The 18,291-nt window shown below is 40.0% G+C and overlaps 1 protein-coding gene across 3 annotated transcripts in view; it reads right to left on the reverse strand.

Annotated features, from left to right (window-relative positions):
* Nucleotides 1–3,657: 3,657 nt before the first annotated feature.
* The window catches only part of PPP1R9A (protein phosphatase 1 regulatory subunit 9A), a 320,149-nt gene continuing 305,515 nt past the window's right edge, over nt 3,658–18,291 (reverse strand). For 2 of the 3 annotated variants that reach the window (XM_061198552.1, XM_061198551.1), the window contains exons 16-19: nt 11,408–11,606; nt 9,335–9,454; nt 7,078–7,260; nt 3,658–5,700 (exon numbers count right to left, since the gene is read on the reverse strand). In XM_061198552.1, coding sequence (XP_061054535.1) covers nt 5,491–5,700; nt 7,078–7,260; nt 9,335–9,454; nt 11,408–11,606 — 712 coding nt within the window. In that variant the 3' untranslated portion in view covers nt 3,658–5,490. The remainder of the gene's footprint in view (nt 5,701–7,077; nt 7,261–9,334; nt 9,455–11,407; nt 11,607–18,291) is intronic. The other variant, XM_061198553.1, reaches the window with a different exon arrangement.

An 18,291-nucleotide genomic window follows, 5' to 3' on the forward strand; every position in this document is an offset into this window, starting at 1 on the left:
GAAAACATATACATACATATTTAAGGGTTTTCACTAAGCACTAACTAACTCTGATGTTGTTGGAGGTGTTATCTAGCTGGAGTGCCTCCTAATTTCCACTTTTTAAGGGGATTTAATTATTTTGGCCAATTGTTCTTTCATGGGTGAAAGATTAAATTCTTAACGGGAAAGCTGGGCGTGTGAATAAGACAGCTGAAGGAAACAGAAGTGTACGCCTTCCAACAGCACTCATGCTCCTGTCCACTTGTGTTATATCTGGTGATGAGCTGTGTCATCACTCCACAAAAGAAGTAAATAAATGGTCCCGTGATAGCAACGCTGCCATCGGAGAGCCAGCAGTTAGTGACTTAGGCATCACAGCGACCCAATGTGTAATTTTAGAGCGTGAGCGAATGCACAAGAACACACAGTGCAATTTTTAGCCAAGGAAACTGCAGTCTGCAGCTGAAAATCCCCAAAGCTGTATAAACTTCTGAGCTTCAACTCAGCAATGTGCAAGCTTGACATCAAAGCATTAACCAAACGTGTGAGGAAATTTCATCTTGCTAAAATACCAAGTATCTAATAAATCAATTTTACCAAAATATATAAACATGTAGAAGGATAAGTGCATTTAATAGAAATACATTAAAAAAAATCTCTTAAAATCTCATGAGCCATTCAATGTACACACACAAAAAAAGTGGCAATAAGGCTATGATACTGCTCAGGGGCCTATCTGACATTACCAAGTTCCCTATACAATATATATTTTCGATGCCATGTGATTGCAGTATGTGCGTGTTATGTACGGTGGGAGATATAGTCACACGTATGTAGTTCTGTACGTCTACACAAATGGCATGCACGTTCTTGAGACGTTGCCTCCTGTTCTCTTATTCTTTACCTCATTCATTCTCCCGTCCCTAGCGATTTGGGGGTGGGGGGCTGGGAGGAGGGGCAAGGATTGGAAATCATCATGTTTCTTTCTTTCTCCACTCTGCAGGTCTGGAAGCAGGTCATGCGCCATGCTTGGTCCACACACTCACACGTGTGAGCCCTCCAGTAACCACCATTCCCTCAGCACATCCACACAGACACGCGCACACAAGCACGTCAGGACCCTCTGTTTAGCATAAGGTAGAGCCTGATGTTTTCATTTTCCAGGGGAAATTGCTTCTGTAGGCTTTTTCTTTGCCCTTTGATTTCTAGGTCGGGTCTATTCTATGCCGCTACTTTAAATACTACTGCTGTACTGTCTGGTGTTATTTTTTTCCCCAGTGTTTTGGACCAAGACTAAGTTTCCTGAGACTTTAAATGCCTAAGACAAATATAAACAAGATCTGCCTGCATACACAGGCTGTTCTTCAGGAGTGAATTTCTGAAGCACATTCGTATTTCTTATAGCGCTGCTTCTTTTTGAGAACTTACTTACTTCCCACCCCTATCATCATAACGAAAGCAATTCTAGTAGAAAATATGGACATTTTATTTCTGGACTTCATCCTTAAATGCTTAGCTTCATAACAGTGTACAGGTAGATCTCCTTGATTAAAGGTAAATTGGAAAAAGATATTTTAAAAACTGGGCTTTTCTTTTTCATTTTACCTTTTCATTCAGAAAGCACTAAGGACTTGGCATTAAGCAGGTGACTTGAACCCTACTGACTGCCGTCCACCAAGCTGAAATGCCCCTCATCTGCAGCTCTATTGGGACAGTAAATTTAGTTACTCAAATGGAAGTTGGTAATTCTGAAATATCTCCATGTAATGAAGGGACTATATCACATCCCAAGCATAGACATTCCATTTAGAATTGCTGGGATACCTCCTTTTGAAACTTCTTGGATAGTATGGCCAAACACTGGTTCTCCTCTCTTGCAGCTTGGTCTGTATAACCTTTAACACTCACAAATGAGTTAGAATAGCCATATAAATGTGAGTTTTCATTTACCTTTTAAAATATAATTTTAAAGCACACATTAATCCTATTACACAAAGAAAGAACCTAGCCGAGAATTCTTTGTCTTCAGCAGAAACCATAAAGGCTAATTAAAGTGCTAGATCAAACAACCTGGCTTGGGCCTGTAGCTTGGGCCTGGGATATCTCAAGATTTCAGGGTAGCGATGACTACAGGATAAAACAAGGGTTCATTTGGTTCCTCTCTTGGCCTCTTGCCCCTCTGTTTCCAACGACAACAAAGCAGCACAAGGTAGTTTTCCCATTTCACGCCCCGTTTAGAAGCGGAGGCACCTATCACATTGCAGTCATGAACTGTTCTGAGTTAAAATGCTTACATGATGTTGAGGGTGGGAAATCCATGTCAACCCCAGCTAAAGGAGGATAGTATAGAATAGCTTTATTGTCATGAAATTAATGCTGGACTTCATCAGTGTGTTAGAATGGGCAAAATTAGATTTCTACCCTAACTTACCACTCTGCAGTAAACTTCTGATTCAGGCAAAGAAAGAAGGAGAAAACTACTACATAACCTGTGAGTTACTTTAAGGGAGATGATTGATAGTCTTTAAATAAAGTAATCTAAGTCCTTTAGTGGAACACCTTGCCCCAGACACCCAGCTCATACAATGCTCTCTGTCTACCGCTTGGCCTCACCACAATCTCCTGTCCCCCAAAGCATTACCTGTACCCCCAAAACACTTTTGGCTTTTGTTAGAGTCATACTGAGCTGTCGTTTAAGGAATATAGTTCATAGTAACCAGATATTCCCTTTTTGTTCATTTTCTGATAAATAAAAAAACTACAAAGTCTGTAATGTTCACGAAGCAAAAATTCTGGGCTAAATTGTAAGGATACTGAAAACCACTAGCGTTAAAGTTAGGATTGTGTAAGACACTGGAACCTCAATTAGGCATCATGCACCAGAGTCAATAAAGGAAATAACAGGAAAACAAAATGTTCACAAGATCTGAGGTCCTTCACTTTGTTTTCATATCCTTTTATCAATCTGTTTACGCTTTATCCTTTGTTGGACAATCAAATCAATTTCAGCAGTTTTAATTAGTAATGTTAAAATAACTCATTAAGACCTAAAGTTACTATAATTTAACTTAAAAAATCAAAACTGTTATACTACAAACTAAATGATTTGAGGAATAAGAATTTGATTTATAATATTGTCGGTTGTTGATCTAAACATTGGAAGGGTACAAATAAAGTTAAAATAAAGAACAATACTTCTAAGACATCTAAAAATGCAATATAATAGATCATAAATTATGTGCAGAGACTGAGACTTATACACATTTCCAGTATATACTTCCATTTTCAAATATTACCAAAGTGTAAACATAACTTAACATAAATCATCCTTCTATTTCCACTCTTAAAATGAATACAGTGAAACTTCCAGTGTGATCCAGATCACTTTTTTTCCCCAAAGATAAGCAAAAATGGCAAAAATTTACAATAGCAAGCACTAGCGTTACCAGATTTTGACTAATTTAGTCTTTTAGTATTGAAAAGATTTGAATTTTGTAGTTCATTGATAGTGGTTCCTGGTTTCCCATGATATTAATAAATAGCAAAGCACCACCTATCTCAAAATATTAATAGAGATTCCAGTATGGAGTTTCATTATCATACCCCAAATGACGATAGAAAAAAATAGGTAGTGACTTTGATAATTGTAAAACACAATGTTACTTTATGCCGATGTTTCTGAGGATCAAATGAATGATCTATACCTAGTGACAAAGGAACTGAAGCCTAACAGACAACACTCTGTCACTGAAAAGGAAACAAGCCTTAGGGAAGAACAAGATTATAACTTTCTAGTTTAGACAATTTCAGATTTTGGATATTCAGACAAGCAAAAAAAAAAAAAAAAAAAAATCACAGTGCTTCAAAATAGGAGATGGAGCCATATGGGAAGAAGCCCCTTTATGTTATCTGTTACTTGTAACCTTCAAAAGCCTTCCCCTAAGCTCTGCGTATAGAACATTTCCAGTGGAAGACAAGGACAGAGACCACCCCCCTGCCTCAAAAAACTGAAGTAAAGGAAGTAAAATACTTGTCCAAGGATTGGTCTGGCCTCAACTCTTATTTTGAAACTCGTCCTCTGGAAAGTGGATGACCTCATTTTTGCAGCCAATGCAGCAAAGAGAACCAGATGCATGAGCATAAAAAGCAAAACAACAACAACGACAACAAAAAATCCATCATTTGAAATTTCTCAAGATGAGTTTATTTTCTCCTCCTTCTGCCCCACTCTCCTGCACTTGAATTAGTTGGATGAAACACTGAAATACTTAATACTGGCTTTAAAATAAGTATAACCGCCTGCACTGCCAGCCTGCATCATGTGTACCGTCTTAAACAAACTTTAACTGTAAAGTGGAGATCTCCAAAGAATGAAAGAGAACGGCTCAGAAAAACCATTCAAAACATCTCTAAAATATAACTGACAGCTCTCCTTTATGGGAACATTCTGTGTGCTCAATAAAATTGCTTCTCTGGTCAAATGTTAGTCAAATCTAACTTTTCTCTAACTGGTATTTCTATTTTTCTTAAAAGTACATTTGTTAAAAGTCTAACTGAGCCCACTTGGGAAATCTTGAGTAGAAAATATGTGATGAGTTCCTGATTGTGTCATAGTCAGGCTGAAGACCAGCCAGAATGTTCCCCAGGAGAGGAAACCTGAAAATGTTGGTTTCCTTAAAAATCAATTTTCTGTTCAATTTGTTGGGGAGAAAAGGAACTGTGTTGTGTGTGTCGGTGCTGCTGAAATACTGAACCCGCAGCAGTAGCAAAGTAAACAACAGATCCCAATATCCCATGGCCGCACTAACGTCTGAATTTTTCTTTGTTTGGCTAAATCTGGAGGATAAATGTTACCCTCAGAACCCCAAGGTAATGCCCACATCCACATTCTTAAGGCTTTTGCTTCCTTCTGGGGTTAACAAATAAGTGTAATTCTTTTCTCTCTTCCCAATGCCCAGCAGGCAGCACAGTTTGCTCGCTTTTTGCCACAGTAGGCAAAGAGCTCCCACATTTCCACAGCGGGGTTGTCTCAGTGTCCAGACACGGAAACAAGGGGGAACCTTTCCCACACACCGGAGTAGATTCTGCAGCCCAGATCTCATGGCAGAGCGGTGTTCTCGGCCATGCAGATACGTGCCATTGCTCAGTTTCAGGATCCCATATTGAAAATGCATGGCGTTCCATGGACAATGCCACGGTGTGTCATGCTCTTGTTGAGCAGGATCACGCTGGTCCTTCAAGTGACACCACCCACCCAACACAAAGAAGAGAGAAACACTGCTACTTTGCACCTCTCGCAAATGAGATCCTTGGTTTGTCACTAAACCAAAGGTGGCTTGGGATTATTTCAGTAGGTTAAAAGTGAGTGTACTCTATTAGTGCAGAAAATGCAGTTATTGAACACACAGTTCCCCAGTCTGCCTAGAGCACATTACCCCTGTCATCAGTTTCTTCTTCATCCTCCGGAGGAGAGCAGGGCAGGAAGAGGTGGAAACTTCTCCGTGTGTGTCACTGCTCACCAGCACCCTCTGTGGCAGCTGCCATCTTCTCTGTCTTTTTAGACTTCCTCTGCATTTGCTCTTGTTCCTTCCTCCTCAGCTTTTCTCTTTGTTTTTCTATTTTCTCTTGGGCCTTCCGAGCCTTCTCTAGAGACACTTTCATTTCTTTGAGTTTTTTTTTGACCATTGCTCGGTCCTGGGATGATGTCATGCCAAGAGCCTAAGAAGGAAACACATAAACAAACTGAATTTGAAAACCAATGACCTCTCTGCTTATGATGAGGCTGATATCACAAGATGTTCAAACTCAAGAACTAATGTAGACATAATCAAAGAGGTAGAAACTGAGGAAAAGCTGATTACATTTGCCAAAAATCTACATACTGTGGGGCTGAGCTTTATTTGTTCTTTTATACTTTGAAGTCCCTAGCACAGTACCTCCTAAACCTCAGCAAGTAAATGCTTTCTGAACTGGTAATTAATGGGTCAGTGAATGGAAAAAGGGCACAATTCTGCTTCTCCAACCTTTGGGCTGTAGACATTTACAGCCAAAAGTATTGCTAAACCCATTGATATTTTCAAAAGATAGGAGTGGGCACCTGCTGCCACGGAGGGTTCCAAGAAGGGCAGGAGGAATCGAAGTGGCTTCCTTTCTGCCAATGTATTCATTTACAATGAAGACCAAAAATGTCTTTGGGACCAGAATGCTCACGTCGGCATGATTAGCCGTGCTCTCCCTGTAGGCGGCAGACCTATAAAGGAAGCCTGGTCATAACGAGGAGGCTGCTCGATGAGCTTGGGATTCAGAATAAGGGGAGTTGGTTGCGTACTTTACACGTTTCATGACCTTCAGAATCAACAGCGGGATGCATCCATCTCCCCAACAGGGACAGCCTTGTCAATGGGCCTTCATATTCACAGGCTATTGATTGATCTCTAACCTTTTCAAGACTGTCAAGAGCTACTCATCTGCCCGTCAGCCCAGCAGGGGGCCGAGGTTGGGGGTGGCAGGCTGGCTGTGAGCTCCTTTTGCCCTTTTTCCACAGGGGTAGGTGCCACCTCAGGCTCTAAAGGAGATGGACTGGACAGGTGAAAATGAGAGCGCCAGGGCAGGGGAGGGAAGGCACGGCCTGCACTTGGTGGGGGAAGAAAGTTCTGGGGAGAACGCAGTCCCGGTTTTTGAGTGGTATGCAGGGAAGAGTGAGGGTGGGGGGAGCAATGAGTTAAAAAAAGGGAAGATTCATGGACCTGGGTTTTAACTCTAATGTCATGGGAGAGTCCACATCGGCCATTATTAAAACTCACACTACACAGGAAGTAAGTAGAGTTAATACACGGACCATGTGTTGCTTGGCGGAAGCAATGGAGTGAGCCTCGAGCGCTCCTGATCAACAGCCTACTACTGTTTGATTCAGAACCCGACGACTTTCCGAAACTTCCTTTACCACTCCGAAATCATTCAAGGTCCTTTCTGCTAACTGTGGGGGAGAAGTACCTCTCAGATACGCAGGATGCTCTCATCTAATGGAAACGTTTTAGGCGCTATGTGTAATACAAATTATACTTGGTAACCTAACACAAACATATAATTCTTTACCTTAAGTTTATTTCCATCCAACTGCAGGAGTTGCTCTCCAGTGATGTTTTGGGCACTGAATTCAGAGACATACTGCTCCAGATTTAGGCTCATTAGCCAGTGAGAAACCTGCTGCACGCTCCATTCATGAACGGCCCGATTCAGACACTGACTGTGTTTGGGAGACTGTCCGTCATCAAGAATCTGAGGTAGGAATGTTACGCAGGGTTGTTAAAGGACCGAGAAGCTGTAGCTCAGTATGGCATGTGATGCTATCAAAAGCCATTTCTTGCCTACTAGAGCCACACTTGTTTTTAAACCATAAAGTAAACGAATGGTTCTAGCTGTATGTGTAACACACACAAAGTTATTAACTCTACATTTTGTTTAGGTATTTGGAAATTTAAAAATTCCCCCAAACAAAGCATTTTAATGTAGGAAGTTTAAAACTGAAAAATACACTCCAGTGTTGCAAGTTTTTACATTAAAACACTATGGAAAGATTATCAGATGCAGAAAACGAATACATCATTAATCTCTATATGTAATGCATCACTCTGCACTGATCCTCTGCTAAGACATCAGAGATATGTAAAGATACATTTAAAAATACTGAGGTATATCTTTTACGTAGAAGGGGAGAGCATTAAGTCCTCAAGCATTCTTAGGGGAAATTTCACAGCCATTATTTCACTTGAGCAGCAAGCAAACCTGTGAGGAAGGTAGGACAGGTAATTTCCAAAATTACTTTTAATAAACGAGGCAAGTGAGGCCCAGAAAGTCTACAGATCTGTCCAGTATCACGCAGCTAGTAAGTGGTGGAGCTCAGCATTTACTGGTTTATTCCAAATCCCAGGCTCTGTCCAAGGCAGGACATTGCTATGACTAGTGCAAAGGGCAGCTTGGTTCCTAGAACCACTAAGCTGAGAGGAGATGAAGGCAATGATAAATCTGGGAGGAGAGACAAGAGTCACCTCAGTGACCATGCAGGGAACACAGAGGAGGGGATGGGGAAGCTGAGATGAAGGCAAAGGAGGTGAAACACAATGGGCTGCGTCAGGGTAATGGTGATGGGAGACACAGCAAGGGACTCTGGAGGTGGAATCTGGAGATCCTCTTGAATGTCTTTTCAACTAAGACAGACAAGCGCAGAGAGTGAAACTATTTAACACGAGGAAACCCTCCACTACAGAGGAAACTTTCTTGCCTTGTTTGATTTTAAATCATTTGCAAAAAAAGAAAAGAAATGTCAGACAATACCATGTAAGCCACCACACACAGCCCACTGAGAGCTCACCTCATCATCTATCATATCCAGGCTCTGAGTGAGACAGCAACAAAGGAACCAAAAAGAAAAGTGTTACAGGAACAGGAGACACACATGTACAGTACAAAGTTTTAATACAATTAAAATCACACCAAGCCTAAAGAATATGGGCAGAAGAATTTAAGGGGAAAAAAAAGTTTTACAAAGCAAAAATCACGTTAGAAATAACTAAGAACAAATATTTAGGGTGAATATATCTCTACTTACAGCGCTTCTCCCCAGCCGCACCCCCGCTCCCAGTACTGGTATTTCTTTCTTCTACTTATCTCTTGGAGCACTAAGTCAATCACCAGTGTAATCTTCTGCCCTCCTGTACACATTATGTCTCCTGAGAATCCATTGTAAAGCACACTTGACTCTGGCTTCTAAGTAAGTGGTTCTCCCCTTGTTTTCCTTCCTTATCACAACTGCACCTCTCCCTCTCCACTTCGGTGATTCTCAATCAGGGGCCACTCCCCACTCAGAGGGAACATCAGGGATGGTGAAAAAGGTGAGGGAGGAGGGGGATGGATCGTCTGTAAACTCCCTCGAGATTTCTTTTTTTTTTTTTTGCCGCACCTCGCAGCTTGCAGGATCTTAGTTCCCCAACCAGGGATCAAACCCGGGCCCCCCTGCAGTGGAAGCACGGAGTCCTAACCACTGGGCCTCCAGGGAATTCCCTCCCTTGGGATTTCTGGGCCGTTCCCTATTGCTGCTCTCCAGTGCCCAGCCTCCCATCCCCAACCCTCTGTTGATAGTCATCCCATTTATATCAAAGAAAGGCTGAGGAGGTCCCTAGACAGCTTCAAGGGGCTCAGAAATAGTACTTTGCTTCCATGTTGAGACAGAGAGGGAGCGAAATCATGAGGATTGATATGCAAAATCTGCCTAAAAACATTTTCCCCGGTGATAGTTCATCGGTAAAATGTACGATCTGAGAAAGCAGCTCTGTTGTCAGTGCCGTGCATGTACCTCATCTGATGAGAGCACCAAGGACTGAGAGAGCCCAGCTGTTTTGGGTTCTGCTCCCAGGCCGCTCAGGTCTGCTGAACTGGTACTGCTGGGACTGAAGTCATCATTGAAGGTAAAATTCTGAAAAAACAAATAAAGCTCACTGTTAAATGAGCATAGTGAGTGAACCAGAGGTAGGTATGTTTGCAAGTTCTGGAAAGGTTCTTTTTAAGTAATCTTAGAAGAGATTCATATTTGGTTTGGTGACCTTCACCCGGCAGTGGTTGAGAACACTGTGCCTTCTGCGCTGGATAGGGAATTCTGGGCGCTTTCTCCATCACATGAAAGGATAGATGTCTTAGAGAAATGATTCTTCAACCTCTCTTCAAGGGTACGGCATTCATTATCCTCTGCAACTGCTCAGAGGGGTAATATTAATAAGCCTATCTTCTTTGACCCTAATCGTGATAAGTAACAAAGTAAAAATACAAGATGGTGTGGTGAGCCTGAGTTATTAGGAACAGATGGCAATCCATATTAGAAAGGTAGCTTGAGCACCCCCTGGGAAGGATCGCTTGCTGTTGGCCGTGATAAATACTGTGAGAGATGGCAGATCCTCTCCTGGATGTAACCTTCAAGGTAATGAGTTCTGGGGTAGGTCACAGTCTGCCATTACACTAGTAGTCACATGCTAAAATACAACTCTTGCACAGCACCAACGGGAGTACCAAAGAGGCTGCAGCATGGACAGAAACACATTTCCAAATAATCACCTGGGGGTTGGGGAGGTTGAGGGTGTGTACGTGAAACTTCCCCAGAATTTCATTAAAATGTTCAGTGGATATTAAAGTCAAATAAATTCACATCCAGTGCAAGATAATGGTAGAATCTATTCAAACAACATTTAGATTTCTCAGATCCAAGACTGAAAATGTTTCAAGACCGAAGTGGCCTTCTGCTTCCAGAACTTCTTTTGCTAATAATTCTAGAAGGACTGGCTTTCCTGGAGCTCTAAGCACCTGACCAACACCATCTTGTTTCCTATTCCCCTTCCTTAGGAACTGGACTGTTAGTTTTCCATTAGGTTCCCTTGCACTGGGTTTAGCTGGTTGTCAAGAATGAATACCATGCCAGAGGCTAGAGAATTCAGTACCAAACAAACGCCAAGTTTGCTAAAACTTCAGAAAAGGAGATGAAATCAGAGCGCGAGGAGCTAGGCTAGTAAAACATTTAAGCAGGTGAGCATTTGACACAGCACATTACCATTTGACATTGTCATTGGAGATACGACCCCCAATTCCGTCCAAACCTTATGAGCTGTTGACCTCAAGAAAAGAATTCAATTCAAGTTAACATTAATCACAGGTTTCTGTTTGAGAAAGAAAAGTGAACATTGATAAAAGGAGAGCAAACAACATGTGAAAGTTAGCCACCGTATGTGTTTCAATAAAATGTTAGGTAAGGTTTGCAGCGTCATGCTGGAAATAACCATCGTGCATTTAAAAACAAATAAGCATATAATTCCTCATTCTGCTAAAGTTAAAAAACTTTGGTGATAGAATTGTAACAGTTTATCAACATGGAAGTTTGATTTAAAAGAAGAAATAAGTAAGGGTGCAATGTCAGCATTGGTTTGTTTGAAAGAGTTTCATTTAGATATATTGAACACATATTCAGTCCCAAATTTATTTGTTTTCCAGTAAATCTTGAAGAGCACAGCAAAAATAGTTTTGTAATGTAATTTAAAGTGGAATACTTGGTAAACAGATCTATCATACTGTTCCATGATTCAAATGCATCTTTCCCAGCATGGCTTGACTGTCAAACTGAGATTAAGTAGCAGTATGTGAAAAGACAGGCAAATCAAAGATTAACGTACAATCTAGAATGGAACAGTATTAAAGAAGGTGATGGTTAAATGAGGCTTTCTTCCTCCCCCACACAAGAAATACCATGCATTGTTTACTGCAGTGTTATCACATTGGTTTCTCGGATCCAGAGTATACACACAAGTTGAGAATGCTTTCCAAAGATCGAAGAGGAGGAAGGATTGGGGGTTTTCTTGTTTGCTTTTTTAATCCATGTGTTTTCTACCTTAGACCCCTTTTTATCTGAAATTAGAGTTTCAGGAGAAGGCTGAAGGGGACTTGCAGATGCAGGCAGGTTCCTGAAGGAATAGGATCCTTTCCGGCTTTCGTTAAACCACGAGAAAGGCAGGCCCGCTGACGGCGTGGAGGCCTGAGCAGTGGAGGACAGCTTCGGTTTCCAGTGTTCCAGCCTGCCGCTGAAGATCCTGGGTTATGAAAAGAACGGGTATGTTAGACAAAGAAAAGGCAGATGTAAAGCTTATTGAAATGAATTCTGAAGGGACTCTGAATATAGTTTGAAGTCATAGTTTGAGAAATTATTCTACACAACGGATAGAGTAAAAATTTTGCCCTTTTGACTAGAACGTTAATCTTAATAGTTATCTTTTTTTGGATAATTTTAATTTTTCTTTTCTTTTGGGCCACACCACGCAGCATGCCGAACTTCCCTGACCAGGGATCGAACCTGCGCCACCTGCAGTGGAAGCGCAGAATCTTAGCCACTAGACCACTAGGGAAGTCCAATAGTTATCTTTTTTGCATCTAAATGGATTCTATAACAATGATCAATATTTTGTTATCATCATTGCCACGATGAATTTTATGAAATGTGCCTAATAAATGTATGTGGATAAGTTAGTATCAGCGAGGGGCATGGTCTTTTAGGAATTGCTATTAAGTTAATCATCACAGCATTCCCTTTATTTGGGTCACATAACAGTGCCTCACACTAGTGACATGAGCTCATAACCAGCATTCTACCCTGGCCTCCTCTGAGCACAGGTTCTCAAGAGCCTGAGACTTTAGAAAATGATATATTTAAATACTTGGAAATTTCTGGGCTCATGATACTTTAAGCAGAACACACACCTTATTGGTTTTTCATCATCATCTTAGTGCCTTATCACAGGAGGAACATCAGACCCGAGGTCCTAAAACCATACACACTTCCTGTGTACATGGCCTTGGGCCTTCTCTCAGAGTCTATTTCCTCATCCATAAAAGGTGGATATTTTATATATATCATATGTGGTTGTTAAGAATTAAATTAGATAAGTGTGAAAGTGCTTTGAAAAATGTAAAGGTATAAAGGTCTATGCTTATTTAATATTTAAAGGACTCAAAGGCATTTGAAAAACACAGTTTGAAAACAGACTTTTGGGACTTCCCTGGTGGTGCAGTGGTTAAGAATCTACCTGCCAATGCAGGGGACACGGGTTTGAGCCCTGGTCCGGGAAGATCCCATGCACCGCAGAGCAACTAAGCCCGTGAGCCACAACTACGGAGTCTGCAAGCCACAACTACTGAGCCCGAGTGCCACAATTACTGAAGCCTGTGCGCCTAGAGCCCATGCTCCACAAGAAGAGAAGCCACTGCAATGAGAAGCCTGCGCACCACAAGGAAGAGTAGCCCCGCTCGCCGCAACTAGAGAAAGCCCGTGCGCAGCAATGAAGACCCAACGCAGCCAAAAATAAATAAATTAATTAATTAAAAAAAAAGAAAGAAAGAAACCAGACTTTTTTTTCTTAATGCAGTTACCTGTATATTTATATTTACCTTTTGGTTAAAAAAAATTATCAGGAGCTGAGGCAGGAATGGGCAGTAGTTGCTATGCACTTGGAAGAAGTCACCCTCAATATGTCCAAGTGATCTCTGATATAATGCCTATTATTTGTTAGCTGTTGATGTCATGACAACAAAGAGATTCCCTTTCAATTAAAAGTGCCTCAACAGCATGGCTTACGGACAACTTTTGTCCCAGATGTATACTGAATTTCAACCGTCTCACATCTCATTTCTCATTATTTTGAAATATTATATATTTCAAATTTATATAGGTAATACAACTCCTAACAATTCCTGTTCATTTCCAAAGATTAGTGAGAATCAAATGGGACAATTAATGTAAAAGCATCTTGTAAACTGTAAAGCAATATATGTGTAAGGGGATTATGAGAACGATAACTAAAGAGAATGCAGAAGTCAGCGAAGTTTTGGTAGCATACTGAAACCACAGGTTGGGTCAGTAAAAGTGTTTGTCACACTAAAGATTCCAGAAGATCTGATGATTTTAATGGTGTATTTATTTAAAAAAAACAAACAAACCCAAAGGGGTCTGCAAGGATAATAAAGAACAACCAGAGAAGTGTCAACCTTCAATTTTATCCTGAAGTTTAAACTAAAAAAAAAAAAAAATTTGTATCCTTAAATCCACTTACTATCAAAAAATGGGGGGATGTGGGTTTACAATAACTGAACTTAAGAAAGCATGCTAGCAGAGGCAGATTGGTCTTCTGTAAGAAGCACTTTTTATTCCTGGGTCTTGGACCAGTGCAGTGGTCCCCAAATAAGTCTGATAAGGATCATCTGAAGCAGCTGTTCAAATACAAATTCTTGGGTACCTGGACTTACCAAGTTAGAATTTGGGGGAGAGGGAGGAGCTGACCTGGAATCTATATTTTTTTAATAATACGTGTCTGAGCTCACTCTTAAAGTTTTTAATAACTATATTTATTAATATTATCCTGAATACAAATGTGAGGTTTCTGGAGCAGAAACAGGTTATTATTTACTTACAAAAGTTATTGTACTGGTTTCCCATGCCCTAATTTCCTCTTTCCAGGCTGACACAATGGGAACAAGTTGTCATCCTATACTTGGTCTACATTATAGGTGAGGAATCTAAAAAATATGAATCTGGATGATTATATAGGAGAGGGACAGCTGTCTCCCTTCTTTCCTCTGAGAGAGGGAGAGACATCTTATCTCAATGTAAACAATTCAACTTGAGAAGGATCTTGCGTTCTTATGCTTTGGAAAGTAATATATGTCAGAGTAATATATGTAAGTAATATATGTCAGACTAGTGTCTCCAGCTTTACAGCCCCGGGAACGTCTCCACAGAGTTGGGTCTCAGCCCCCTCTCCCCATCCCCACTTCTGGAAAATGTAATCACATACCTCTGGGGAGGTAAATCTCTCTGCAGGTAAATCTATCTATCTAGTCATAATTTAACTTCTCAGGCTTATCGTTTAGCTCAGGTCCCACATTCCAGTAAAAATGCTCACAAAGCTCTGACTGTGCAGAAACATAAAAATATTTTCCCTGTAGTCCCACACTCTTATAATTGGGGATATTTGAGATTAATTGGACCTGATGATTATTCTCCTCCTCTTTGGTTATAAATTTCTGAATCAATCAAAGTAACATGGGAATTTTTTAAAGAGTTCCATCCATAATTCAAATAAGGTATGGTAGTGCTTAAATATATGGATACTGTTTTAAAGTTTATAAACAGGCCATAATGAATGACAGCATGAGTATCTTGTCCTACTCCCAAGTGAACTGCCTTTGTAGCAATGCTTTTAAAACCACCACCACTACCACATTGAAAAAAAATTTTTTTTAACATCTTTATTGGAGTATAATTGCTTTACATTGTTGTGTTAGTTGCTGCTGTATAACAAAGTGAATCAGCTACAAGTATACATATATCCCCATATCTCCTCCCTCTTGCGTCTCCCTTCCACCCTCCCTATCCTACCCCTCTAGGTGGTCACAAAGCACTGAGCTGATCTCCCTGTGCTATGCAGCTGCTTCCCACTAGCTATCTATTTTACATTTGGTAGTGTATATATGTCCATGCCACTCTCTCACTTCATCCCAGCTTACCCTTTCCCCCTCCCTGTGTCCTCAAGTCCATTCTCTACATCTGCATCTTTACTCCTGTCCTGCCCCTAGGTTCTTAAGAACCATTTAAAATTTTTTTTTAGATTCCATATATATGTGTTAGCATACGGTATTTGTTTTTCTCTTTCTGACTTACTTTACTCTGTATGACAGACTCTAGGTCCATCCACCTCACTGCAGATAACTCAATTTCGCTTCTTTTTATGGCTGAATAATATTCCATTGTATATATGTGCCATATCTTTTTATCCATTCATCTGTCGATGGACACTTAGGTTGCTTCCATTTCCTGGCTATTGTAAATAGTGCTGCAATGAACATTGTGGTACATGACTCTTTTTCAATTATGGTTTTCTCTGGGTATATGACCTGTAGTGGGATTGCTGGGTCATATGGTAGTTCTATTTTTAGTTTTTTAAGGAACCTCCACACCGTTCTCCATAGTGGCTGTATCAATTTACATTCCCACCAACAGTGCAAGAGGGTTCCCTTTTCTCCACACCCTCTCCAGCATTTATTGTTTGTAGATTTTTTGGTGATGGCCATTCTGACCAGTGTGAGGTGATACCTCACTGTAGTTTTGATTTGCATTTCTCTAATGATCAGTGATGTTGAGCATCCTTTCATGTGTTTATTGGCAATCTGTGTATCTTCTTTGGGGAAATGTCTATTTAGGTCTTCTGCCCATTTTTGGATTGGGTTGTTTGTGTTTTTGATATTGAGCTGCATGAGCTGCTTGTATATTTTGGAGATTAATCCTTTGTCAGTTGCTTCATTTGCAAATATTTTCTCCCATTCTGAGGGTTGGTCCTTTTGTCTTGTTTATGGTTTCCTTTGCTGTGCAAAAAATTTTAAGTTTCATTAGGTCCCATTTGTTTATTTTTCTTTGTATTTCCATTTCTCTAGGAGGTGGGTCAAAAAGGATCTTGCTGTGATTTATGTCATAGAGTGTTCTGCCTATGTTTTCCTCTAAGAGTTTTATAGTGTCTGGCCTTACATTTAGGTCTTTAATCCATTTTGAGTTTATTTTTGTGTATGGTGTTAGGGAGTGTTCTAATTTCATTCTTTTACTTGTAGCTGTCCAGTTTTCCCAGCACCACTTATTGAAGAGGCTGTCTTTTCTCCATTGTATATTCTTGCCTCCTTTATCAAAGATAAGGTGACCATATGTGCGTGGATTTATCTCTGGGCTTTCTATCCTGTTCCATTGATCTATATTTCTGTTTTCGTGCCAGTACCATACTGTCTTGATTACTGTACCTTTGTAGTATAGCCTGAAGTCAGGGAGTCTGATTCCTCCGGCTCCGTTTTTCTTTCTCAAGATTGCTTTGGCTATTCAGGGTCTTTTGTGTTTCCATACAAATTGTGAAATTTTTTGTTCTAGTTCTGTGAAAAATGCCATTGGTAGTTTGATAGGGATTGCATTAAGTCTGTAGATTGCTTTGGGTAGTATAGTCATTTTCATGATGTTGATTCTTCCAATCCAAGAACATGGTATATTTCTCCATCTGTTTGTATCATCTTTAATTTCTTTCCTCAGGGTCTTATAGTTTTCTGTGTACAGGTCTTTTGTCTCCTTAGGTATAGGTTTACTCCTAGGCATTTTATTCTTTTTGTTGCAATGGTGAATGGGAGTGTTTCCTTAATTTCTCTTTCAGATTTTTGATCATTAGTGTATAGGAATGCCAGAGATTTCTGTGAATTAATTTTGTATCCTGCTACTTTACCAAATTCATTGATTTGCTCCAGTAGTTTTCTGGTAGCATCTTTAGGATTCTCTATGTATAGTATCATGTCATCTGCAAACGGTGACAGTTTTACTTCTTCTTTTCTGATTTGGATTCCTTTTATTTCTTTTTCATCTCTGACTGCTGTGGCTATAACTTCCAAAACTATGTTGAATAATAGTGGTGAGAGTGGGCAACCTTGTCTTGTTCCTGATCTTAGTGGAAATGGTTTCAGTTTTTCACCACTGAGAACGATGTAGGCTGTGGGTTTGTCATATATGGCCTTTATTATGTTGAGGTAAGTTCCCTCTATGCCTACTTTCTGGAGGGTTTTTAATCATAAATGGGTGTTGAATTTTGTTGAAAGCTTTTTCTGCATTTATTGAGATTATCATATGGTTTTTATCCTTCACTTTGTTAATACGGTGTATCACATTGATCGATTTGAGTATATTAAAGAATCCTTGCGTTTCTGGGATAAACCCCACTTGCTCATGGTGTATGATCCTTTGAATGTGCTGCTGCATTCAGTTTGCTAGTATTTTGTTGAGGATTTTTGCATCGATGTTCATCAGTGATACTGTCCTGTAGTAGTTTTCTTTTTTTGTAACATCGTTGTCTGGTTTTGGTAGCAGGGTGATGGTGGCCTCATAGAATGAGATTGGGAGTGTTCCTCCCTCTGCTATATTTTGGAAGAGTTTGAGAAGGATAGGTGTTAGTTCTTCTCTAAATGTTTGATAGAATTCACCTGTGAATCCATCTGGTCCTGGGCTTTTGTTTGTTGGAAGATTTTTAATCACAGTTTCAATTTCAGTGCTTGTGATTGGTCTGTTTATATTTTCTATTTCTTCCTGGTTCAGTCTTGGAAGGTCGTGCTTTTCTAAGAATTTGTCCATTTCTTCCAGGTTGTCCATTTTTTGGCATAGAGTTGCTTGTAGTAATCTCTCATGATCCTTTGTATTTCTGCAGTGTCAGCTGTTACTTCTCCTTTTTCATTTCCAATTCTGTTGATTTGAGTCTTTTCCCTTTTTTTCTTGATGAGTCTGGCTAATGGTTTATCATTTTGTTTATCTTCTCAAAGAACCAGCTTTTAGTTTTATTGATCTTTGCTATCGTTTTCTTCATTTCTTTTTCATTTACTTCTGATCTGATCTTTATGATTTCTTTCCTTCTGCTAACTTTGGGGGGTTTTTTTGTTCTTCTTTCTCTATTTGCTTTAGGTGTTAGGTTAGGTTGTTTATTTGAGATTTTTCTTGTTTCTTGAGGTAGGATTGTATTGCTATAAACTTCCCTCTTAGAACTGCTTTTGCTGCATCCCATAGGTTTTGGGCCGTTGTGTTTTCATTGTCATTTGTCTCTAGGTACTTTTTGATATCCTCTTTGATTTCTTCAGTGATCTCTTGGTTATTTAGTAGCGTATTGTTTAGCCTCCATGTGTTTGTATTTTTTACAGTTTTTTTCCTGTAATTGATAT

This window comes from Eubalaena glacialis, chromosome 8 (genome assembly GCF_028564815.1).
Source record: "Eubalaena glacialis isolate mEubGla1 chromosome 8, mEubGla1.1.hap2.+ XY, whole genome shotgun sequence".
NCBI classification, from domain to species: Eukaryota; Metazoa; Chordata; class Mammalia; order Artiodactyla; family Balaenidae; genus Eubalaena; species Eubalaena glacialis.